Source organism: Pygoscelis adeliae, unplaced genomic scaffold (genome assembly GCF_000699105.1).
Source record: "Pygoscelis adeliae isolate BGI_AS28 unplaced genomic scaffold, ASM69910v1 Scaffold306, whole genome shotgun sequence".
In the NCBI taxonomy this organism is placed as follows: domain Eukaryota; kingdom Metazoa; phylum Chordata; class Aves; order Sphenisciformes; family Spheniscidae; genus Pygoscelis; species Pygoscelis adeliae.
Window position 1 is genome coordinate 2,596,930 of NW_008825072.1, and position 20,524 is coordinate 2,617,453.

At 40.0% G+C, this 20,524-nt stretch overlaps 1 protein-coding gene across 2 annotated transcripts in view; it reads left to right on the top strand.

Moving 5' to 3' along the window:
• Positions 1-20,524, top strand: part of TESK2 (testis-specific kinase 2) — a 75,852-nt gene that overhangs the window by 50,298 nt on the left and 5,030 nt on the right. Inside the window, exons 4-8 of one of the 2 annotated variants that reach the window (XM_009326598.1) lie at positions 1,537-1,683; positions 12,196-12,278; positions 14,283-14,358; positions 16,019-16,102; positions 17,229-17,315. In XM_009326598.1, coding sequence (XP_009324873.1) covers positions 1,537-1,683; positions 12,196-12,278; positions 14,283-14,358; positions 16,019-16,102; positions 17,229-17,315 — 477 coding nt within the window. The remainder of the gene's footprint in view (positions 1-1,536; positions 1,684-12,195; positions 12,279-14,282; positions 14,359-16,018; positions 16,103-17,228; positions 17,316-20,524) is intronic. The other variant, XM_009326599.1, reaches the window with a different exon arrangement.

Here is a 20,524-nt window from a genome sequence, read left to right on the forward strand (position 1 = left end):
GAACCCAGTTCCCCGGGGGATGTGCAGTGTAGCCGAGAGGAGCAGGGGAGCCCCACGCTGCTTTGTGGTGCCCCCTCCTGGTAAGCTTTGTGACAGTTAAAATTGGTTTGTGCCTCATACGCCCGAACAATTTAGCCTTGTTAAATAGTTACTTGTGAAACTTGCGTATCTGCTGAAAAAGGTTTTCAAAATTAACTGGTGAGCTCAGAAGAAGACAGGGCCTAACTGTAAGGAAGAAGCTGTTTTTTGTAGTGTTCAGGAGATGAGCCATTGACCCCCGGACTCACTAGTAGAGTCTGGCCTATGTGTGCCCTTTCCTTGCTGTAGCATAGTCTGAGGAGATCCACACTGCATGGTGTGTGGTTCACGTTTGCCTTGTGCCCCAGGCTCCAAGACATGAAGAAGCCCAACAAAATACAAGTAAGTTCAAAGTTTCTGAAGTAACAAGAGCTGCAATTACGATTTTTATTTTAACGTGCTAATGGTGGCATGTTTTATCCGGGTGAATGACACAGAAAGATGCAAAGCCTCTTGAGAGAGAGTTGGAGAGCTGTCTGGCACAGAGGAGCAAAGTTGGTGCAGCTTGCCGCAGTGTTACATGCTTGGATCAGGCTTGGGAGCAAATTATCCTGTCTGCTTTGCTTGGATTTTCTTGAGAGAAGTCACTGCACTGCTGCCAGGTTTTCCTTCCGGAGTGAGCTAGTCTTTTTGCTTTGTCACTGGTGAGGGGACTGGGGCTGGGAGTGAAACAAGCTACTCAAACATGGCATAGCTGCTGTTGTGGTATAAAGGGTCTATACATAAAGCATAAGCCCAGTGTTGCTGTAATGATTATTTGAGCAGTGGAGCTGCCATGTCTTAACCCTGGGTTATATTACTTAGCCTCATTTGGGTGCTGCTTTATTTCCCAGTCTCTTTTAGTATTTATCTTATACTTAATGTAGGTTCCTTTTCACGAGGGCTACCATTTGATGAGTTGAGGTAGTACTGAACATAGTGGGAATCAGATTGTTGATTAGGACTTGTAGATACAGCAGTGAAAAAATGTAACTTACAGCAACATGTTGTAATATTTTTCTTTGATGCTGCTTCAGTTTAGGGAATTGATATCTGGCAACTTGATCAGGCTCTGTGACCTATACTTGGATACTTAGCCATCTCTTTGTTGACTTACTCTGTATGAGAGCCAGCTCTTCATCCTCTTTGCCCTTTCCTCACACTGAAATGAGAGGGTGATATTATATTGTAGGTGTTTCTGAAGGGTCTATTTAAATACCAGTATTTAAATACCATAGAGTTAATGCAGTGGTGGCTGTTGCATGCATCTTTAACATAAATGCATTGGTGCAGGTGGTGAAGGGAGACATTTTCAGCCTCTCTTGATCTGCAAACTTTGTGCCGGTGTAGCCCTTAAGGGGAAAAAAAAAGTTTTTAATGTGTAGCTGAGCTGAGAACACTTGTGTAATGATGAATTTTACATTCCTGACAATATATGAAGTTAAATAATTAATTACAAATGTTGCTTTGTCTTTTCAGTACATCAACTGTGGTAACCTGGAACAGCTATTAGACAGTAACCAGCATCTGCCCTGGACAGTAAGGGTGAAACTGGCATATGACATTGCTATGGGAATCAGTTATCTGCACTATAAAGGCATTTTCCACCGAGACCTTACATCCAAGGTACCGTTTATAAAATCAAGGGAACTTTTTAATGAAGGTACTATAACTGGTTGGTTGGTTCTTTCTTCTCCTGCCAGCAGAGAACTGCTATTATATAAGGTGTGATCTAAGACATTTTGAGGAAAAATTGAAATAGTTTATAGGAGTAAAACTTTGCTCAAAACATTTTGATAGTTTGTATGGGAACTGGAGAAGTAACTATCCTGAAGGAAGGTCACTCCTTAAATAAGTTCAGATTAGGATTTCTCAGAAAGCAGCTGCAGAGTTTTTTAGTTCTGAATTATGGTTCAGTAAAGTATTTAAATCCCTGGATAATTAAGCATAACAATCTAACATTTGGAACAGGTCAATCATATAAAGAACCCAAATTGAGGAGATTATTACAAACGCACTTTAAAATCTCCTTGTTGTTTTTGTTTCTCCGTGTATTTCACAAATCTTCTTCAGTAGGAAGAGTGACCTTTCATTACTAATTCAGCATTAAGCGTTGTCCACAATCCTGGTTTATATTTCTTTCATTTCTAAAGTCAGTAAGATCAAAACAGTTTACCTAAAAATTTTAAATTTCAGCATTTCCCCCAGAATGATATTTCAGTGGCAGAGTTTTCAATGGACATAGATTTTTTTGAACTGCTTTGGTGACAACTTGTATGAATTTACTTGGCTGAAGTAGCTAGCTAATTCAAGCTCAGCTGGAAGTACTGACTAAGGAGCACTAAGCTCTGTGAACAAATTGCCCCAGTATTCACACTGGGTCTTGCCATCCATTGCAGCCTGTGCTGAGGGCTTTGCTGTCCTGTCTGTCCTGTTGTCTGGAGCTAACGAGCTAATTTAAGCTCACTGCGGACTTGCAACATGAAAGTACTCCAAAACTGTTCTTGGGAAGACTTCATAATGTCACTTCAGTCAAAAGCATCCAGAAGAACGTTATCTTAGCCTAAAAGGAACTATTTTTTAAGATTAGAAACAGCTTTTAAAAATAAAAACACAGCACTGTGTGTTTGCAAATGCGAGTGACTACTAGTCCTCCATCCAGTTTTAGTTTTTCTAAAGCTACCTCGGTGCAGTGTTAAACAGATGAAGAATGTACATTTAGCCAAGGGGGGGAAAAATAGTTCAACTGGTAGGTGAAAGAAGTATTTCAGTGAAGTCATAAAATACTTCCTTGGGTGTCCTGTCAAGTGAAAGGTGCTGAATTCTGCAAGGAATAATATCAAATTTATGAAAAATGCTCAGACTCGGAGTCATGTCACTTTGACGTGATACACTCAGAAAGCTCCATTTCAGTCACCTTGGAGTGTGCAGATAGAGATGCGTAAAAATAACTGAAAAGCTAACTTGGTGTTCCCCCCCTTTTTTTTTTTACTTTTCTTTTCAGTTCAGGATGTATTTTAGTACATTTAAGAGTGGGGAAGTAGAGATACTGCAAGGAACCAAAGTACCTAAGGAGAGCTCTGTGCCTGCAGCATTTATCGTAACACGTACTGTGATGGCTAGTCATAGGAAAATCCATTTCTGGAGACCTCTGTGAATGCCTTTGTTCAAACCTTTACATAATTGTATGTCATTCTCTGGAGCTGCCCTACCAATGCTTCAATGTTACCTATTCTTGAATGTCAATTCTTTAGAGAATGCACCCACTGGGAGGAGTGCATGATTTCACTGCGATAGCAAACTCATTGGTGGCCACAGGAAGTAGTAAGGTTTATTTAAAAACAAACAAACAACAAACCAAACCAAACCCTAAGAATTTACTAGCACTTATGCTATATTTGGATGGTTCTTAGCACTAAAGGTATAGTGTCTGTGTGGGTCACATTGGAAGCTGTCAGGATAAAAGTTTAAGTCATATTTAAGCTATATTCTGTATTTTCCAGTTTCTTGGATTTCTTGTTTTTGTTGTTTGGTTGTTGTTTAAAAAAAAAAAAAATTAAAATTTTTTGAGGTGATGTGTGCACTTGCTTGTTTTGTTTGGGAAGGGAAGTAGATGAAACACCTGGCCTTAAACGCCCAGGTACTAGTGAATTTTCTTAGTGTATTATTGTATTGATGAAATATACTTTAAAATTAAATCTGTTGGGCAAATGTCTCTCCTTTTGCGCAAATGTTTGCCCTGCTGGCTGGCTAAGTTTTAAAGAAGTCACTTTGTTCCAAAGCAAAAAAAATAAGGTAATAACCATAGCAAAAACCTGTCACCAAAATTTTCAACTCTCAGACTACGGCTTTTGGCTACTGCTTGAGGAGATGCCTTGTATTTTACCAGGTTTGTACTGGTGGTGGGATGAGTCGTCTTCAATCTTGCTAGTAAATAGTCAATGTGTGAGCAAGCTGAAGGAAGATGTGATGGGCTTTTTCCTTGGTAGAGAACTTGTGATCTGGATTGATCAAGGGCAGATTCAATACTGTTCTACATTGTCCTTCTTTCTTTGGTAAACTTCAGTAATTGATGTGATTGCTTTATTAATCAAACGAAGGCAAAGACAAGGCTTTAGGTGTCTGCAAAAGTCAGAACAGACACTGAGTTTGCAGGATGGGACAGTGAGGTATTTTTCTAGGAAACTTGCTGGCCTTGACTGAACTATTAACAGAATGAAACTGAGACATTCTGTGCAGGAATGTCTCCATGCTTTACCTATTACACTTAACACAATGGCCCACTGCAAATTATCCCTCTAATACAAATTTTACTATAAAAATTATTTGGGATTAATTTAGACCGCTTCTGCCTTTCTTCTGTTTCTGGCCAACCGCTAATTCCTGCAGCTTCCTGGAGCAAGTGGCGTGAATACATAACGTTTATTCTGTCAGTTATGGCAGCAGAGTTGTCTTGCTCTGACAGTAGCATTATATGTGTCTATGTACTGGATGCATAAAAACTTAAAGAAGGAAAAGTTCCTGTCCCGTGCCAATCTAAGACTGAAAAATAAGTGGTGTTGACAATTAGTATACAGCGGGGTGATCTTTCTTCCTAATTGCACCATGTGGAGAGTAGCAGAACAGCATTCTGCAGAATGCTGCAGAAAGCCAGGGGGAAGAACGGTAGAGAAGAGTAGATGTGGGTCATTATAGTCGATGTGGCAGCCCACAGGGGATGTCAGCCCTGACATCCCACTGGTGCCCTTCCCGCTGCTCTTCTGTCAAGAGAGAGGCAGTGCTTGTTAGAAAACAGTGTGCTGCCCAGATAGCCGGTACTTAGCCATGTCGTGAGCAGCTCAGTCCTTGGGCTCTGGACTTGGGCTGCTGTAGCTCATCAGGCTGATCTGCCCGGATCGACAGCAACAGCCTAACTTGAGTCTGTCAGAAGGTAAGAGTGGTCAGATTGGCTGTTTCCAGCCTGCAAATAGTAGGTGTGTCGGCAGGGTGACTTGTACATTTTGTAAGCCAATAAATGTGGTGTCCTCACTTTTGACTTCTTGTAAAGAGATTTACACAGAGATTAAGCCATAGATGGGTTATGACAGCCGGCCTCGTTGGCTCATTCCCTGTCCCCTATTCCATACCACTGCAAGCCCTGTAAATCATTTTTTATTTGGGGCTCATTGTAATGTGCACAAGGAGGATTTGCATCCTGGAATCACGAGGATTTTCTTCATCTTTCAGTGATTCTCAAGGAGGTCTGGTTATGAATTTTAGCTCTGAAAGCCTTAGTCATAGAAGATGCAGTCATTAAAACAGAAATCATAATTGGAAGTGTTTCAGTAGGAGCCAGTGGATTGTGATGAAGTTTTTCTTAATCTGACTTGTTTTTGCAACACTCTGTCTGTTGTTACCTACAATTAAAACAACAGTGTTTGGGAAGGCATAGGGAAGAAGCGTCCAGCCTGCAAAAAGAATATAGCAAAATCCTTTTGTACCTCACCTCTCATAACAAATATCTTACTACTATACAAAGAGTTCCTTCAACACCTTGTTTACGCTGTAGTTGCATTGCATTCAAACCCTGCTCTGGAAGCACTGTTGATTTCCTTGGCAGCTTACACCACTGACTGCCCTAATATCAGTGAATTTATTCTTAACAATATCTCTGAGATGAGGGATATGAATAAACTCAGCCTTATCAGAACAGATTAAAAGCAAGAATATTGGTGAGTATTGGGTGTGTGTTTTAAGACTGACTTTGGAGTATTTGGCATTTTACACATTTAAGTTCAAGGCAATATGCTCACTGACCTCAGAGGCAGTTGGAAGCGTTACAGCACTTAAAGTAGTCAGGTTTGACCCCTGGAGGCAGAGAAAGCACAAGATTAGCAACAATCTCTGAAAGATTTTGTTAAACTAGCTTCCTTGTCACAGAATCCTCCTGGGATGCTGAGGAAGGCCAGAATCCAGATTCTGGGGCAACATTGCAATAGTCTTAACCACAAGACAGAAGACCTTCATTTCCAGCCCAGGCTTTCTTTTTCATCTCTTCCCAGCCTTTCTTTCACCCTACTGTTTCTGTGGCAAGTGTGGCCAGTCCTGAAAATAGTGGTTCAAGTGTTTCATGTACAGCCCCAATTCACTGTCAGTGTGAATCCATTGTGTGCACTAAAAGACATGGGTGCCAGGTGGAAAACTGTGTGTGATCATGTAATTAAGGACTGTACCTTAATGCGTATGCATAAGGGGAAGAATGAAAGTTCTCACAGGAAGTTTTACATCCCATTTTTTGTGCAATATTGAGTTTTTGATGTAGTGTATGTTGTGTGCAACTTCCTACCAATTAAAAAAACCCTGGAAAAAGACAATGGCATTATGCACTTCGTTTGCAGGGTTAGAAGCTTGAGATTCATGGCAGAGATGTCTGCTGCTTTAGTTAATACAGGAACTAAACATGAACATGAAGTATTTTTAATTAGTATATATTGCTGCTGTTAATTAGTATTAATAATACACATTGTGTGTTTTTGCTATGGAGCAGGAATAGAGAGAGGAACAAGAGAGAATCCTTGGCAGTGAGAAGCGAACATCTAGGAGTCTGCCCATTTTTCCAAGACCAATCATATCTACTCTGTGACTATCCAGTCCTTTTTGCTAGCGTACAATGCCAGCCTCCCGGTCAGGCTTTTCATCCTTGTTCAAAGGCTTTTCCTCTTCTTTTTGCTCTCAGTTCCTGCCCCCAACCTTATTGTTCAATCTCCTTGTCTGGCTGACTGCAGTTACCCTCTTCCTATTGCTCCTGCTTGATGCTTTATCCAAGCTATCTTTCTGCATTCTGGTCTTTAGTATGTTTAGCCATTTCTAGCTCTCCCTCTGTTCTGCCGCTTCAGGTTAGCTCTGTTCCCTCCCCCCCCGCCCTGTCCCATTTGCTATGCCTGCAGTTCTTATGTCCTCGCTATAGTCTTTGGGTTTTTTTCCCCATCTCAAGAACCTAGCTCAAGACCCTAGTCTTGGTCCCTGCCAGCCCATAGCTTGGACTCCTGCTCTGTCTTGTCACCTTATTCACTCTTTCAAATTCCTCATACAGCATATGTTCTGTCCGAGTCTGCTTTTTGCAGGGATGGCAAAAGGTGCGTCTTACACAGAGGTCTTATCACATTTCAAGTTGAGAATGTGCCAAATCTGGTATGATACCATAGGCTAATATTTTGGAGGATTTTTTATTTTCATTATTTCAAAATTTACTTGCAACACATGTCCTAAGGTTGTTCTCCCAAGCAGCTGAGCTGTCTTAGCTGAACACCCCCTCCCCAAAAAAACACTACCAAAGCTCTTGATTAAAAACAAGCAGGCAAACCCCCAAACAAATGCCTTTTAGTTTTGCAGAATTATGTACAATTGAAAAACAAAGTCTTGTAATCAATAGTAGATTGTGAGCAGTTTCAGGGAACACTGTGAGCTCCATTGATGATAAAATCTATGAAGAAATTCTAATCTCTAGGCATATATATACATACACACACACGCGCGTACGTGTGTGTATTCCTGCCAACATCTGCTTTCACTTCACAGTAAATGTGTAATGGCTCACCCTTCTTTCATTGAGAGAGGAGTAGTCTCAGTTACTATGGGACAGAATCATGCATGTAAGCAATTACTGTGGATTATTTGATGTAACATAAATTCACTGCCTTTGGGCTTGAAAGTGACATACCCTGACTTCCTACCTTGTATACTGTTTGCTTGTTTAACACAAAATAAAACAAAATAAACCCCAAGCAATGAACAGAACCTTTGTCTGATGAGTCTCATACTTGCTGCCGTGGTTGTAAGGTCCCCTTTGTGGTAGAGTAAGCTCTCGCCTGGATATTTTGCACTGCAGGGGAGGGCTTGCAGTGAAAAAATTAGCTCGCGATACTAAACTTTTACTGGTACTTTGGGACCCAAATGGAGCCTGTCCCTTAAACGTAATGGTTTTAGTTTCAAAAGTGTATCTAGTATGGTAAACTTCCTGTTGTACATTTAATTGTCAGTGGTGTTTCTCCTAGGGGATAGCACTTTAAAAACAGCTGATACATCTCAATTGGCCTTTAAGTATTTTAATTCAGTAACACTCATCAGAGGGTTGCAACTGACACTGCAGTAGCGTTCCTGTATTTTCTGGAGTGCAATAAAATCTCTGAGGAGTTTAGCTTGTACGTCATATTGTAAAATAAAACGATGGGGTTTCTTCATCTAAGCAACTTATTTTTAACTCTGAAACTCTTGAGTCTATTTTCGTTTTTGTTTGTGTAAAAGGGAGAATAGAATATTGCATTCGTCTTAGTAGGATTATGCTGTGCAAAGCAGATGTTAAGCTCCTGTAACACACAAAGGGGGCTTTATGTTCTTTCACATCTGTCTCTGCATAAACAGCTCTGTTAACTCTTTAGGGCTCATGTACAGAGCTCCTTGCTTCTATTAAGAGACTGCCTCGGGAAGGACTGATGGGGTCCCCATTTTGGGGGGAAAACACTCAAGAACCCAACTGAAGTCAAATACTGCCCTCTTTGACCGTGTGAGCTGTCAAAGGAAAGAACATCCCTGTCTGTAGAGGTCCAAAGAGAAAGCTTGGGAAGGTTGTCATGTTTTATTGTCTTGCAGCTTATACAAATAGTGCAATAGTAAGTCGAAAGTGTTTTCTTAAAGCCTGTGTTGTAAAGCCGCTTGACATTTCATCTCATAGGCAGTTCTAGAGAGGCTCTTTGTGCTAGAGAGGGGTTTGAACTTTCGCATCTCTGTGCCAAAATCCATTAATGAAACTCTTTCATACCAAATTGATACACATATTTTCTTTTTTGTAGAAACTGAGACGTATCACTTTGTCAGTAGAAACAGTGCAGTATGCTCTATTGTACTTTTCCTACTAAGATACCACCTCTAGCTTAAATTTAAAAGCTCTTTTCAACCTTTTAGTTTCTAACGAAGCTTTGTCCCTTTTTTGATCCTGATTTATCTTGGCAGTAGAATGTGAATGCTTAGAAATGTCTTTCATTCAGTGCACGTGAACTACCAGTTACTGTGGGCTGTGTTAAGTCACCTTTTTATGAATTGCATCTTAAATCTGGTAACTGAACTATCTGTGCTGTGGATTTGGTGCAGTGTTGTGTAATGGCTTTACTATGGTGGGAAGGGTGGAGGAGAAGGAGGGTGGTGGTGCTGAGGGTTGGCCTTGAACACTTGGAGAATCTCAGCACAGAATGAAGCATTGCCATCTGCAAAACTTTGTCCTGAATGAGGAGTACAGGCTTGAAAGGTGATATCTGACCACACTAGTATCCGTAGAAGGGTTTTACTACTGATTTTGGTAGGAATAGGCTTCCATTCTTTCTGGGTTCCAGGAAATTGGTGCTTAGTTACATAAAAATTTGCACTGGTTGAATTAAATCAGTATAGTTTCACTACAGTGAGCATTTGTAGTGACACTGACTTTTTTTTGTCTAGTGCATGTCACCTGCCCATGGCTGATTTAAGTGTGAATAAAAAAGTCACTTTTGTACTGGAATACGTATCCTAATGAATTTAAATTCACACTCAGCACTTCTTCATATGCAGACAAAAGACAAGCTTCCACTAATGAGAGAGAATAGTTTAGCTTCCTTCTTTATGTCATTTAACATTGTGCAGCCCACCACAGCAGAACAATCGATCAGTACTTTATAGCAGAAACGTAGCCCTAGGCTTTCCCCCATTGCCTTGTCATGGTGTACTGGCCTCTCCTGCAGGACCCCTGGATCCCACAGCGGTGGGGTGTCCGCTCTGTTTGGTTTCTCAAAAGGCCTGTGCTGAAAGGGAGCCTAGCTTTGCTGCAGGCAGCTCCTGCTCATCCAGGAAGGAGCTCAGAGCTGTCAGGTAGCATTACTTGGCACTCTAGATTGGATGCGCTATTGGTTTATTTTATGATTTATCTAGGAATAATCTACTTGTATAATAGTTCAGTGCTGTACCTGGGAGCTGAGACTGCCTGGGGTTTGGTGGGGGGCAAAATTGTTCATCTTCAGTTGGTGATGTATTGCTGTCCAATGGGATGTGATTGTATACTGGTAAGAAGTGATTGTATACTGGAAAATTTGCTGTCAGGATGATGTTGCATTTAAGCCTCCTTTTGGTATCAAAGCAGCCCTGTAAATTATTGCAGATCTTAAGGTCAGTAGAAATGTTTCTACAGATTTTTAGTTATGTTGAAAATAGTTCTCAGTCTGGATTTAAATGTTGCCCTAAAATTTTGGAGACTGGGGATTATTGGAGAATAATCCTAATCCACAAAACCCAGAAGGTAAAATGAACTACTGCAGTCTTGCTACTCAAAATGAACAAAATGTAAAGTAACGTAAAGACAAAATGTAAAGTCAAAGGTAATGCAAGAACGGAATCTAAATCTTAAAACTAGTTCTTTTATGAATCATAAAGGTTTTGTGGTTTTTTTCTGAGTGGTGAATTACAAATCATCTTTAATTTCTGAGAAATCTATGGCAGAAAATAACCTGCTATTTTGCTGCATAAACTAGTATCAGCATTCTTGTACACTGCAAAATCTCTGGTGTCCTCATAGACTTGTTTCTGTGTGGTACACAATGAAATTCCACTTGTCTGAATCATTTGAGTAAGATTTTTCAGAAAAGTTTTATTCTTCTCAGTTTTTAAGTCCACTTAGAGTGACCAAATGTTTAAACAGAGGCAAGCTGAATGAATGTGCTCTTTGATAAAAGATAACAAAGCCCGTAACTGAGCAGCTTTGCGGCTCTTTGGGCAAGCATGGTTGATTTAACTTGGTACATGTTTATGAATCCCCAAACTAACTGTACTTATTATATTTGAGTCATGCTAAACAAATAGAACTTTGCATCTCAGGAGCCCGGCATGTGTTTCAGGAGGGTGGCATGCATTTTCTTTACGTGATCGCAGGAGTGGCTTGCTTAACCTTTTAATTGGCAGGAAGAAAACTCACTTCATGGCCTGAGCCACAATCATCTCTGAATAATGTAAACAGCGATGACCTGAACTTGATCTTTTAGACAAGGGACTCACTTTTCTTCGTAGTTGCATTATACAGACAAGCTAATGCTCAGGGGTCAGCGAGAGGCTTTTGTACATCCAAGGACAATAAAGCTAGAAAGTGTTTCCTGCTGTTTAGCTAATTAATGCAGGGTACCACTCTGTAGGAGTCGGCAGTGGTTTTGCTGCCTGTCACTGCTATTGTACTGCCTGCAGAAGGATACAGAGCAAGGCTTGTGGTAAGGGAATGAATTCTCTGTCTTGCTCCACCTATTGCGGGGTAGAAAAAAAACGTAGGGAAGTCAGCTATTGATTCATTCGGTGAGAAGGGAAAAGATGTGGTACTAGAATGGTCAAAGCATGTTTCTCAGAGTTGTAAATAAATAACAAAATTAAATCGATAATACCCTGCGTGTGATGTGATGCTGCCAGACCAGAATTATCTGTGTCCCCCTTAAATTGCCCTCCCTCCTGACACTGGAGGGCACATCTGAAAGGAAAAGATCGATAGCTTTTCTCTATTAGACTTTTCCCTTAAATCATGTTTTATGATATACTGTAGAATAAAGAATTTTATTTGAGACTTTAAAAGCACATATGACTTTGTCACATCTTGTATTTTCTGATGAAAATCTACTGCGAAGCAGTGAGTTTCTTTTCAGTAGTTAATGTAGCAAAATATACAAAGGTATTTAGAGTCTGCTCTGATCGTGTATTCTGGTCAGGTACAGGCCAATTGTAAAGAGAAAATTTAAGGTGTTATAGTGAACAGCATGTATTGCATACTTGAGCAGTAAGGGAGCTAAATCATCTTAATTCTTGCTGGAACCTAGCTGGGTACGCGCTGCCTGTGGCTGCCTGCTTTCTCAGCAAGTTTTTAAGTGGATTATTAACTAAGTGTAAGGCTGTTTGCAGCATCTTAAGTTTGACAGACATGTGATTGTGCAGGGGGGAGGGTAGGGGAAAAGGGTGGTTGCTTTCAGACAAAAGCTTCTCATAAATGAATGTCTTCCAAACAACATCTTGTAGTCTTGTTCCAGGTTAAAAAATAAATAAAACAAACGGTATATGGGTTTCATGCCCAGACAATAACTTTTCTGTTGTTTTTTTTTTCCCCAGAACTGCTTAATAAAACATGATGACAATGGATACTCAGCAATAGTGGGAGACTTTGGTTTAGCAGAGAAAATTCCTGATCACAGGTACGTGAACTAATCAAAATACAGTGAGAGTTGCAGTGCGATTGCAGGTCAGAAGCTCTAATGAGCTGGATCCCTGAGGCCATTATTGCATTCTGATACAAAATTTGCAAAAAATATCTTCAGTCTTCAGCCTAGAACTGCAGACTGGTTGACAAAAATGTTCCAGCCTTAATTACTGTCCATTTTGATAGATTTATTGGTGACACTTATTCTTCAAAAATGCTCCAGTGAGTAGAGGATTTACTCAAGCTTTTCAGTAGATCTTCTAAGCAGGTACTTGGGAATTTTGGTTTAAAAAAACCCAAACAAAACAACAAAGCAAACACAAAAATACTGTCCAGCATTCTGGATTGGGATGATTTTATAATAAATGTCCTCTGTTGATTCCAAACAACTTTAATTAGCTTCTTTCCATTTTCATAAACAATATTCAGTGGCATTCCAGTATTGTTCTCTTTAACCTCTGGGTTAGTTGTTAAGATCCAGGTTTATAACAAAGAGATATTAAAATTACTGTCTAACAGTAGCTCACCACTTTGTTCTCCCTAGTGTGAAATTATAATCTTAACTCATTTGAGGAATGCACAGGTGACTGTCACAAGCTATTGTCACAATAGGAAATAGTCCTTTTGTCATTCCTCCATTAGGGAGATCAAGGACAAGGATTTCATTGTTCTCTCTGTATATCGACTTGTGTATTTCAGAGTATTCTGACTGTGAAATGTGCTGTCAGATTTTCTCCAGTGTGTGCTTCTGCATAAAATAAATAAAAGCCTTCCAGTTCTTTTGACTGCAAAGAAAACAACAAAAGTTGATCTCAGCTATGCACTGTTTTTAAATTACACGTATCCTAAAACCATGTCTTGGGAGGTCTGAAGGCTTGCATTAATGTTGATGAAATATTGATCTAAAAGCTTAACAAAGTGAACATTTTAATTTCCAAACTACTGATAAGTACAGCCAATGTGTATCTTGTACGCTCCTGTGGAATCTCTGCCCTTTAAGGTGCTGAAAGCTTCAGCTGTATTCATAGGAAGCCATCACAAAATCAGGAAGGCACCAGAGGTGCCTTAAGGTGTTCTTAATACCCAGTTTTGAGATGCCCTGAAAACTGAGAGTATAATAATAGCTAAAGTTAAGGTAGTTTGATACTAAAACAAACAACATAATAAAATTGTTACATTAGCCGCCATTTTGGTTTGATCTAGTCTTACCTCTGTTTTCAAATGCAGTTTTGTTGCTTCCAGTTTGCTGGCTAGCAAGCTGTGCTATTTGAGGCCTTCAGAGGCCTTTTTTTTTTAGTAGGTATTCCTTCAAGGTCAGCTGTGTGGCAAGCTGGAGGCCTGTTTTAAGGCCCCAGTATTCAGCCATACGGAAACATGGCAAATTTTTCAAATCAGCTCTATTCTGAGTACTCTTAATTTTTCCCTATTAAAGGATTCATCTAGTCAATCTTGACTTTAAAAAAAAAACAAAAAACCACCAGTTTGCAAGCAGGCTGTGCTGAATACTTTCAGAGCTGCTTATCGGTATACATGTAGGGATGGATACCTGCATGTCTTGCTGCATGAATGGAGAACTTGACATGTAGCCCAAAACTGATGTCCACAAACCACTTTATGTATAGATGAAGGAGCCCACTCTGCCAAGAGTTTGGAAACCAGAACTGTTGAACACCTGTGACCTTCAAATAATTTTTTTTGAAGTGGTCAGGCACTTAGGATCTGGAAATAAAATATGAGTAATTGATTGAAGCTTTCTTTTTCTTTCACCTTCTCCTCCTGCTATTGAATGTTCCAGTGACTCCAGTAGGAAACCAGTGTAAAATACAGTATGTTATGAAACCCACTTGAATTGACTGCCCTCTGGTGAAAGTTTCTGCAGATACTTGGGAGTTATGGAAAGTTAGTAGCAATGCCTGAATCAGAGTATTTAATTAATGGTTCTTCTCTCTCCCCCCACCCCCCTCCCCCCTTTTCTGCCATCTATTCCATATCCATATAGTGAGAAGTTACCAGTGGTGGGTTCACCCTTCTGGATGGCACCAGAAGTTCTCAGAGATGAACCTTACAATGAAAAGGTAGGTACATGATATAAATGGACTTTAGTTGTCAGATGTTTCTCTTCAATAGCTGTATACAAGATTTAGAATTTCCATAATGTTAAAATTATTGTTATTTTCATTTGTGACATTTCTGTACTCAGTAGGTCATTCAGACTAAGGGAGAGTGTGAGTTGAATTAACTAAAATTTTTAATTCATGGTGAGCATTCTTTTACAGAAATAGAATTACCTTTAGCATAATTCACTGTTGTGCTATTTCCATTTTGAAACACCCCACGTGCAGAAATATGATAATGGCTTGTTGACCTAACACAACTTAATTTAACCAAGTCTCATGAGAAATGTAGTGAGGATACTTCCCTGACCATACCTTAGTGAAATCTGGGTAGAAGTAAAAGGTCTGTATGTAAACTTGTACAAGTATTTTAACTAAAAAAAAAAAAAAAAAAAAAAAAATCAACAATCAACATTTCTTAAGGTAAGATACCTGGATAAAAATGTTCTCCAAGGGTATTTCTAAGTTTTCCTATTTGTGGCATTGGGAAATGTTTCTTTCAGAGGAGGATCAGGTCACACTGGATTTCAGAAATAGTATTTTTAGTCAAGCTCTTCTTTACCCAGGGTTTTCTCTCCCATGTGTAACATACTCTACTTCAGCCCTGCAAGTGCAGCTTTCTGTGATAAAGCCCACATCCTGTACCTTTTTATAGCTAGCAGTCAATAGTCTGTTTAATTGGTGGTACTTTTAACTTTCAGGAAAGCAGTAGCTACCTCAGTAATGAATGTAATAATTACCATTTCAAAGCTTTGTTAAGAGTTCCAATTGACCTAAATTAATAATAAAGTACCCAAATCTATGGTGCCACATGCTTCACTATCCCTACGGCATGGAGGACTAAAGAGGAAGCAGGTCTCATACCTCATCAGCATGAAAGGTGACATATAAGCCTGCCAGATATCTAAGAGCTGAGGGATGCCGGCTTCTGCTCTGTAGACTTGTATTCCATGTTTTCCTAAATTTTATTACATGATAAATTCAGGTGGGTGGAAATCGGAGCAACTGTGCAGCTCCAGGGGTAGTCAGATAAGTGATTACTAGGCGTCATGGAAATTTCAGTGGAAATTGATGCTGGTAATACAGTGTTATTAGATACCTCAAGCTTTGGGAAAGACACTGTTTTCTCCAGAGGTACTGAACTGTGAGAAGAGAAAAATGTAATTCTTCTTAAAAACAGCATTAATGTTCTGGATAAGCTGTGATCATGTGTCTTTCTAACCACAGTGATTATATAGGCATGTCACATTTTTGGCTCTGTTTTTAATTATTCCCATCTGTAAGACATCAAATGCAACTTCACCATTCTTTATGCAAAGAAGGATTTTTTTTTTTTTTTTTACATTGCTGAATTAAGAGTGGTTTGGTAGTTTTTTTCTTTTTTTCTTGAAAGAGTTTTAAAGTTATTGCTATTTGTGCAACAAGAATGCTTTACTGTGAGCACGCGTTTCTTCACATGGAAAATGTTAGCTATAATGCAGTTGCTTAGTGTTGTAAGGCTGTGGTGTTGGTTTAGTTGTTTCATGATAACCGTTTGGGGTAAGGAGGAACTCGGTGGCAGATAAGAACGCTCAGTATTCATAGCTGAACCATGTGGCTATTTATTTTTTTTCTCTCTCAGGCGGATGTGTTCTCCTATGGTATAATTCTGTGTGAGATTATAGCAAGAATACAGGCAGATCCAGACTATCTCCCTCGCACAGAGGTAAGTGGTTACGTTTGTAGCATTGGTGGGAGGTGGTAAGTATGCCATGATAATGGCTGGCCTTTAGAAGTTCTGGCACTGCTGCCAAAGATAGGATGAATAGGTGTTACATTAAAAATAGCCTGTAAAACGCTTTTGTTCTTCTGTGCTGTTATTGTAAGAAGCTCCATAGAAGACACTTTCACACAGACTTTGACCAGCTGCAATCCTCATGGGGAAATCCTTTCTGCCCTTAACTGGCAGAACGTTGAGAGCATTGCACTGACCTTCCTTTTGTAGAGTGACAGCTCATGTAGACTTCTTGCCAGATTCAGAACAGAGCACTTTTGGCACACTGCATCCGCTAAGCAGCCCCTCCTTGTGAAAGGGGCAGGAGCTATGTTAGCAGCAGCTAAAATAAGCTCACCCTTATTTTTGCATAGACTGTGCTAAGCACTGTGGATCTGAGCTAGAATTGACTAGCCAAACGAGGTACTTTGTACTTTCTTCACTTGCCTTTTGGTTGAGTCCCATCTGCAGAGCAGCTTTTGGCCCTCTATGGGGCGTCTTCCAAATTGTCTATCCCACTCCGGTTCTGAAAATGCAAAATTGCTTAGGTCTTGAACTGCAGTAAATAAGAGATCCCTGTGTTTCTCTGCCCTTCAGATTTTGTAGAAGTGCATTTAAGGAACTGGATAATTTGTATTACCAGTCTACCATCCACTGAAAAATTAACCATTTAAATTGATAAATTTTCATCACAGCGAAGCCTCTGGTTTTATAGAAGGCTGTTAATTTACACTGTGAAAGTCACCATGGTGAAACATTATAGTGTAAGATGTTGCTTCCAGATCCACACGGGCAACATTTCAAGTGCGGTGGATTGCAGTTGAGTCCAGGAAGAAGGATGGGCTTTGAAGTCAGCTCATTCTCTTACAGGTATCTTGTATCAAGTAATCCCCATTGGGAATGCTGCAGTTAGGAGGGTGTATGAAGTTTTTCTCAAAATCCTCTGTATGTGACTGCTGAGAGATGGTGTTCATGGTTATTCCTGATAACTCCATGTAGGGACACCCTGAAAAGAAGATGCTTGGGGCTAGATAGCAGAACTCATTTCTATCTCTATGCTGTGTTTTTGTTTCTACAGAATTTTGGATTAGATTATGATGCCTTCCAGCACATGGTGGGAGACTGTCCCCCTGACTTCCTCCAGCTGGCCTTCAACTGCTGTAATGTGAGTATCTTACTTAAGGGGAGAGGCCTAAACTGGAGTTCTCTAAATCCCTGTGGCTTTTGAAGATAGAGCTTAAAGCATTTACAGAAGAGACTTGAAGAGCCTACCTGTAAAAGCAGCGTACATTCTGATAACCCAGAAAGTCCCTTGCAGGTTTTATAACCCTTCCCTTCCCCTTGCAAAAAGGTCTATCTTGTGTTTTTGCAATTCTGTGTTCTGTCATGCCAAACAAACAGGTCTGGCGCACTGAACAGCTTCTTGCAGGCTGCTCAGGCTGATCATAACCAGTTGTATGCTATTGACACTGGCTGGCCCTCGGGCTGACAAAATCCAGCTGTTGTTGTATACAGGCCTACTGAGCTGTGAAGAAAGAATTCTGAGTTGTTCTCGCCAACAGAGGGGACAAACAAATCAAGAGCAGGCACTAAACTACTCTGAAGTTTCTATATGCTGCCTTTTGGAAAACAGGATAAACCTCCAAATCCCTAGCCTGTGTTCCAAAAAAACAAACTTGGACCCAAATGATTTAATATCAGTAAGGCTATAGGCAACGCACTGTGTGGAGTAAATTTTCTGCCAGTTATTCAAGTAAAATTGTGATAGTTAGTGCTGGATATCTTCATGGCTCCTCAGTGTGAAAATTCCAAGCAAGTAGATCTCTTTTGTGGGTTATCCCATAACAGAGGTCGCTAGTACCTTTGTATAGCAAACTGGTTTATATGAAGTAAGAGGACCTGAGCTTCCACCAAATTCAGCTGAAGTTGGGAATGTCCAGTTTGCACAACTTAAGATGAGGCAAGTTCTAAAAATTTTATTGCCCAAAACTTTGCCTGGGACCCCACAACCAGGCCATGCTGGAGCCAATACCAGCACTGTGTCCAAGTGAGTGTTTGTAAGAAAAGTCTCAGAACAGGCTTTTTATTCCTGTCTGTTACTGATTTTTCAGGCTTTGTTTTCATGTCAACACTGCTGCTGAAAGAAGCAGTCTCATTGCTCCATGCTCTTGATGCTTATTTTTGCCCCGAGCTCTCTCTTTACTTTGTATTAGTACAAATGCAGATGCTCACTCAAGGGGAGAGCAGTATAAAGGTGAGGATGTGAGCAGGTGGGGGTGACTCCTGCTCTTGACACAAGATAGCGTAAATTCTAAAAATGTTTGTGGAACTTACTCTGGACAAGCTACTTCACAGTGGAGCTTGCATCACCAGGATAGTGGTACGTCTGACTCATGTTTATGAAGTGTTTTGACTACGTAAGCACTAAAGGGTTTGGCTAGAGGTAGGATTTGACTTTGGAAACCTTGGCTCCCACCTGTAGACTCCAGAAGTCATACTGCATCCAAGCACGTGGTGCATGATTCAAACCAATTTTTCAGCACAGGTGAAATTCAGAGTAAAACTGTACTCATGAAGAAAGGGGAAGTGACTGATCTTATATTCTCATGTAAGAATTTGGTGTGTTCAGAGAAAAAGGATTTTATCCTACTGATTATCATCAAATGCTGCTTCCTTTATATTAAACGTCCCTTCCATGAATTGAAAGTGGAAATTACTGTCTTGTGATCAAGCTATTAATATGCTGATTTCAGTGTGGGGCATGCTGTAATTCACTTACCACTTACCTAGTAGAAGGAAAAAAGCGGTGAACAGATAAGGCTTTCTTCTATCTTCCTAAGCATGCTGTGCTTCAGTACTAGCTGATCTGTGTAATAATTTGCTCTTAGACATGGACATTTATATAGCTTTTTATTATTTAATAGGTCAACAATCAGTGTAAACTGTATAGCTCAGCTGATTAGCTGAACTAAAGTGCAAAGCCCTGGGGTTTTCTACAGCCAGGAAACGTGTTTTAGGGCAACTTAAGAAAACCAGTAAAAACTGACATGCATGAGTGGTGGATTAAAATTTATTTAATTTGCTGTTATAAAATGTTTTTTAAAGTAAGTATGTGCAAGGAGGTCTAAAACTTATGGCTCTCCAACAACTATAAGCCTACTTGTGCGAATGTTTATAAATGTAATCATGTATGATCATGCAAAAAGCTAACCAGCACGAGATGAGCTGTGGGCAGCTGCTGCCTTGAGGAAGAACCTTCTATTCCATTTGAGCAGAATCTGGACTGCTCGGGGATGGAAGAGGCAAATGTTGCTCTGAGTTACTTTTCCATTGCTACTCTTGTCCTGGATCTTACCTAGCACAAATTAAAATAGCCAGAGAGCTCTTCTTACTTTCTGTAGCTTGCAACAAGCTCTCTAAGCTTCCCAAATTAGTAAGTTTGTCAGAGTACAGAGTGTGTGCTTTGGTGTTGCCCCTGCCCTGCTCTTCCAGTGAAATAGGGAAAGCAGCAAAAGACGTTTTCCTATGCTAGGAAATTCCAGCTGCTGCATTAGAACAACTTTCTTGCTGCTCTTGAGCTCTTTGAGTGTCATTTCTTTGTTTTTTATTACTGTACGTATGAATTTTTAGCCCTTTACCCCACGTTGCCAGAAGGTGTTCTGGCATTGCTGATCATACCAATTCTCTTCAGAAAGATCCATCTCGTAGGACCTGCAAGGCAGTATCAGGGAGGTCTGTAGGGTTTGTTGTTTACAAAGCACCGCTGTTCCCCTTTGTACTAGAGGTGAGATCTGTCTGGGCTTGCCTGCTCTGAAAAAGCCTTTAGAGGGCTGGACACAGGGATCAGGTCAAGTGGAATCTTTTTTAATAGTGTAATGAGGTTAACTTTCAGCTGCTGAATTAGACATTGCTACCTACAGTAGTTAAACCTGTAACATATATACAGGATCAATGTTCAAAATGATGAAAGGCGTTTGAAGTTACTACTTAAATTAAGCTGCTTGCCTTCTAGTACAATTTTAGGGTTGGACTTTGTTTAAAGATCCATTTCTACTAGGGTGAATAAATAAATACATACTGATAAATACAAACTGAATACATACTGATGACTGGGAGGGTATTTTACTTGGGCAAAGATGGATTTTTTTCTGTTGTATTACTTTGTCAGAGTATATAACCAATCTTGCTTCCTCACAAGACAGACCAGCACACCAAGTAGTAAAGCTAATTAACAGATGCAAAGATACAACAGTTTAAACTTTGAAATCAGCAATGCCATTTTAGGTGGGTTTCAATTAAAGCCACAAAGATGATGGAAGAATTATAAACTTTTAAAGAATGACATAGACAAGTTGCTCTGTTTAATCCTTATTG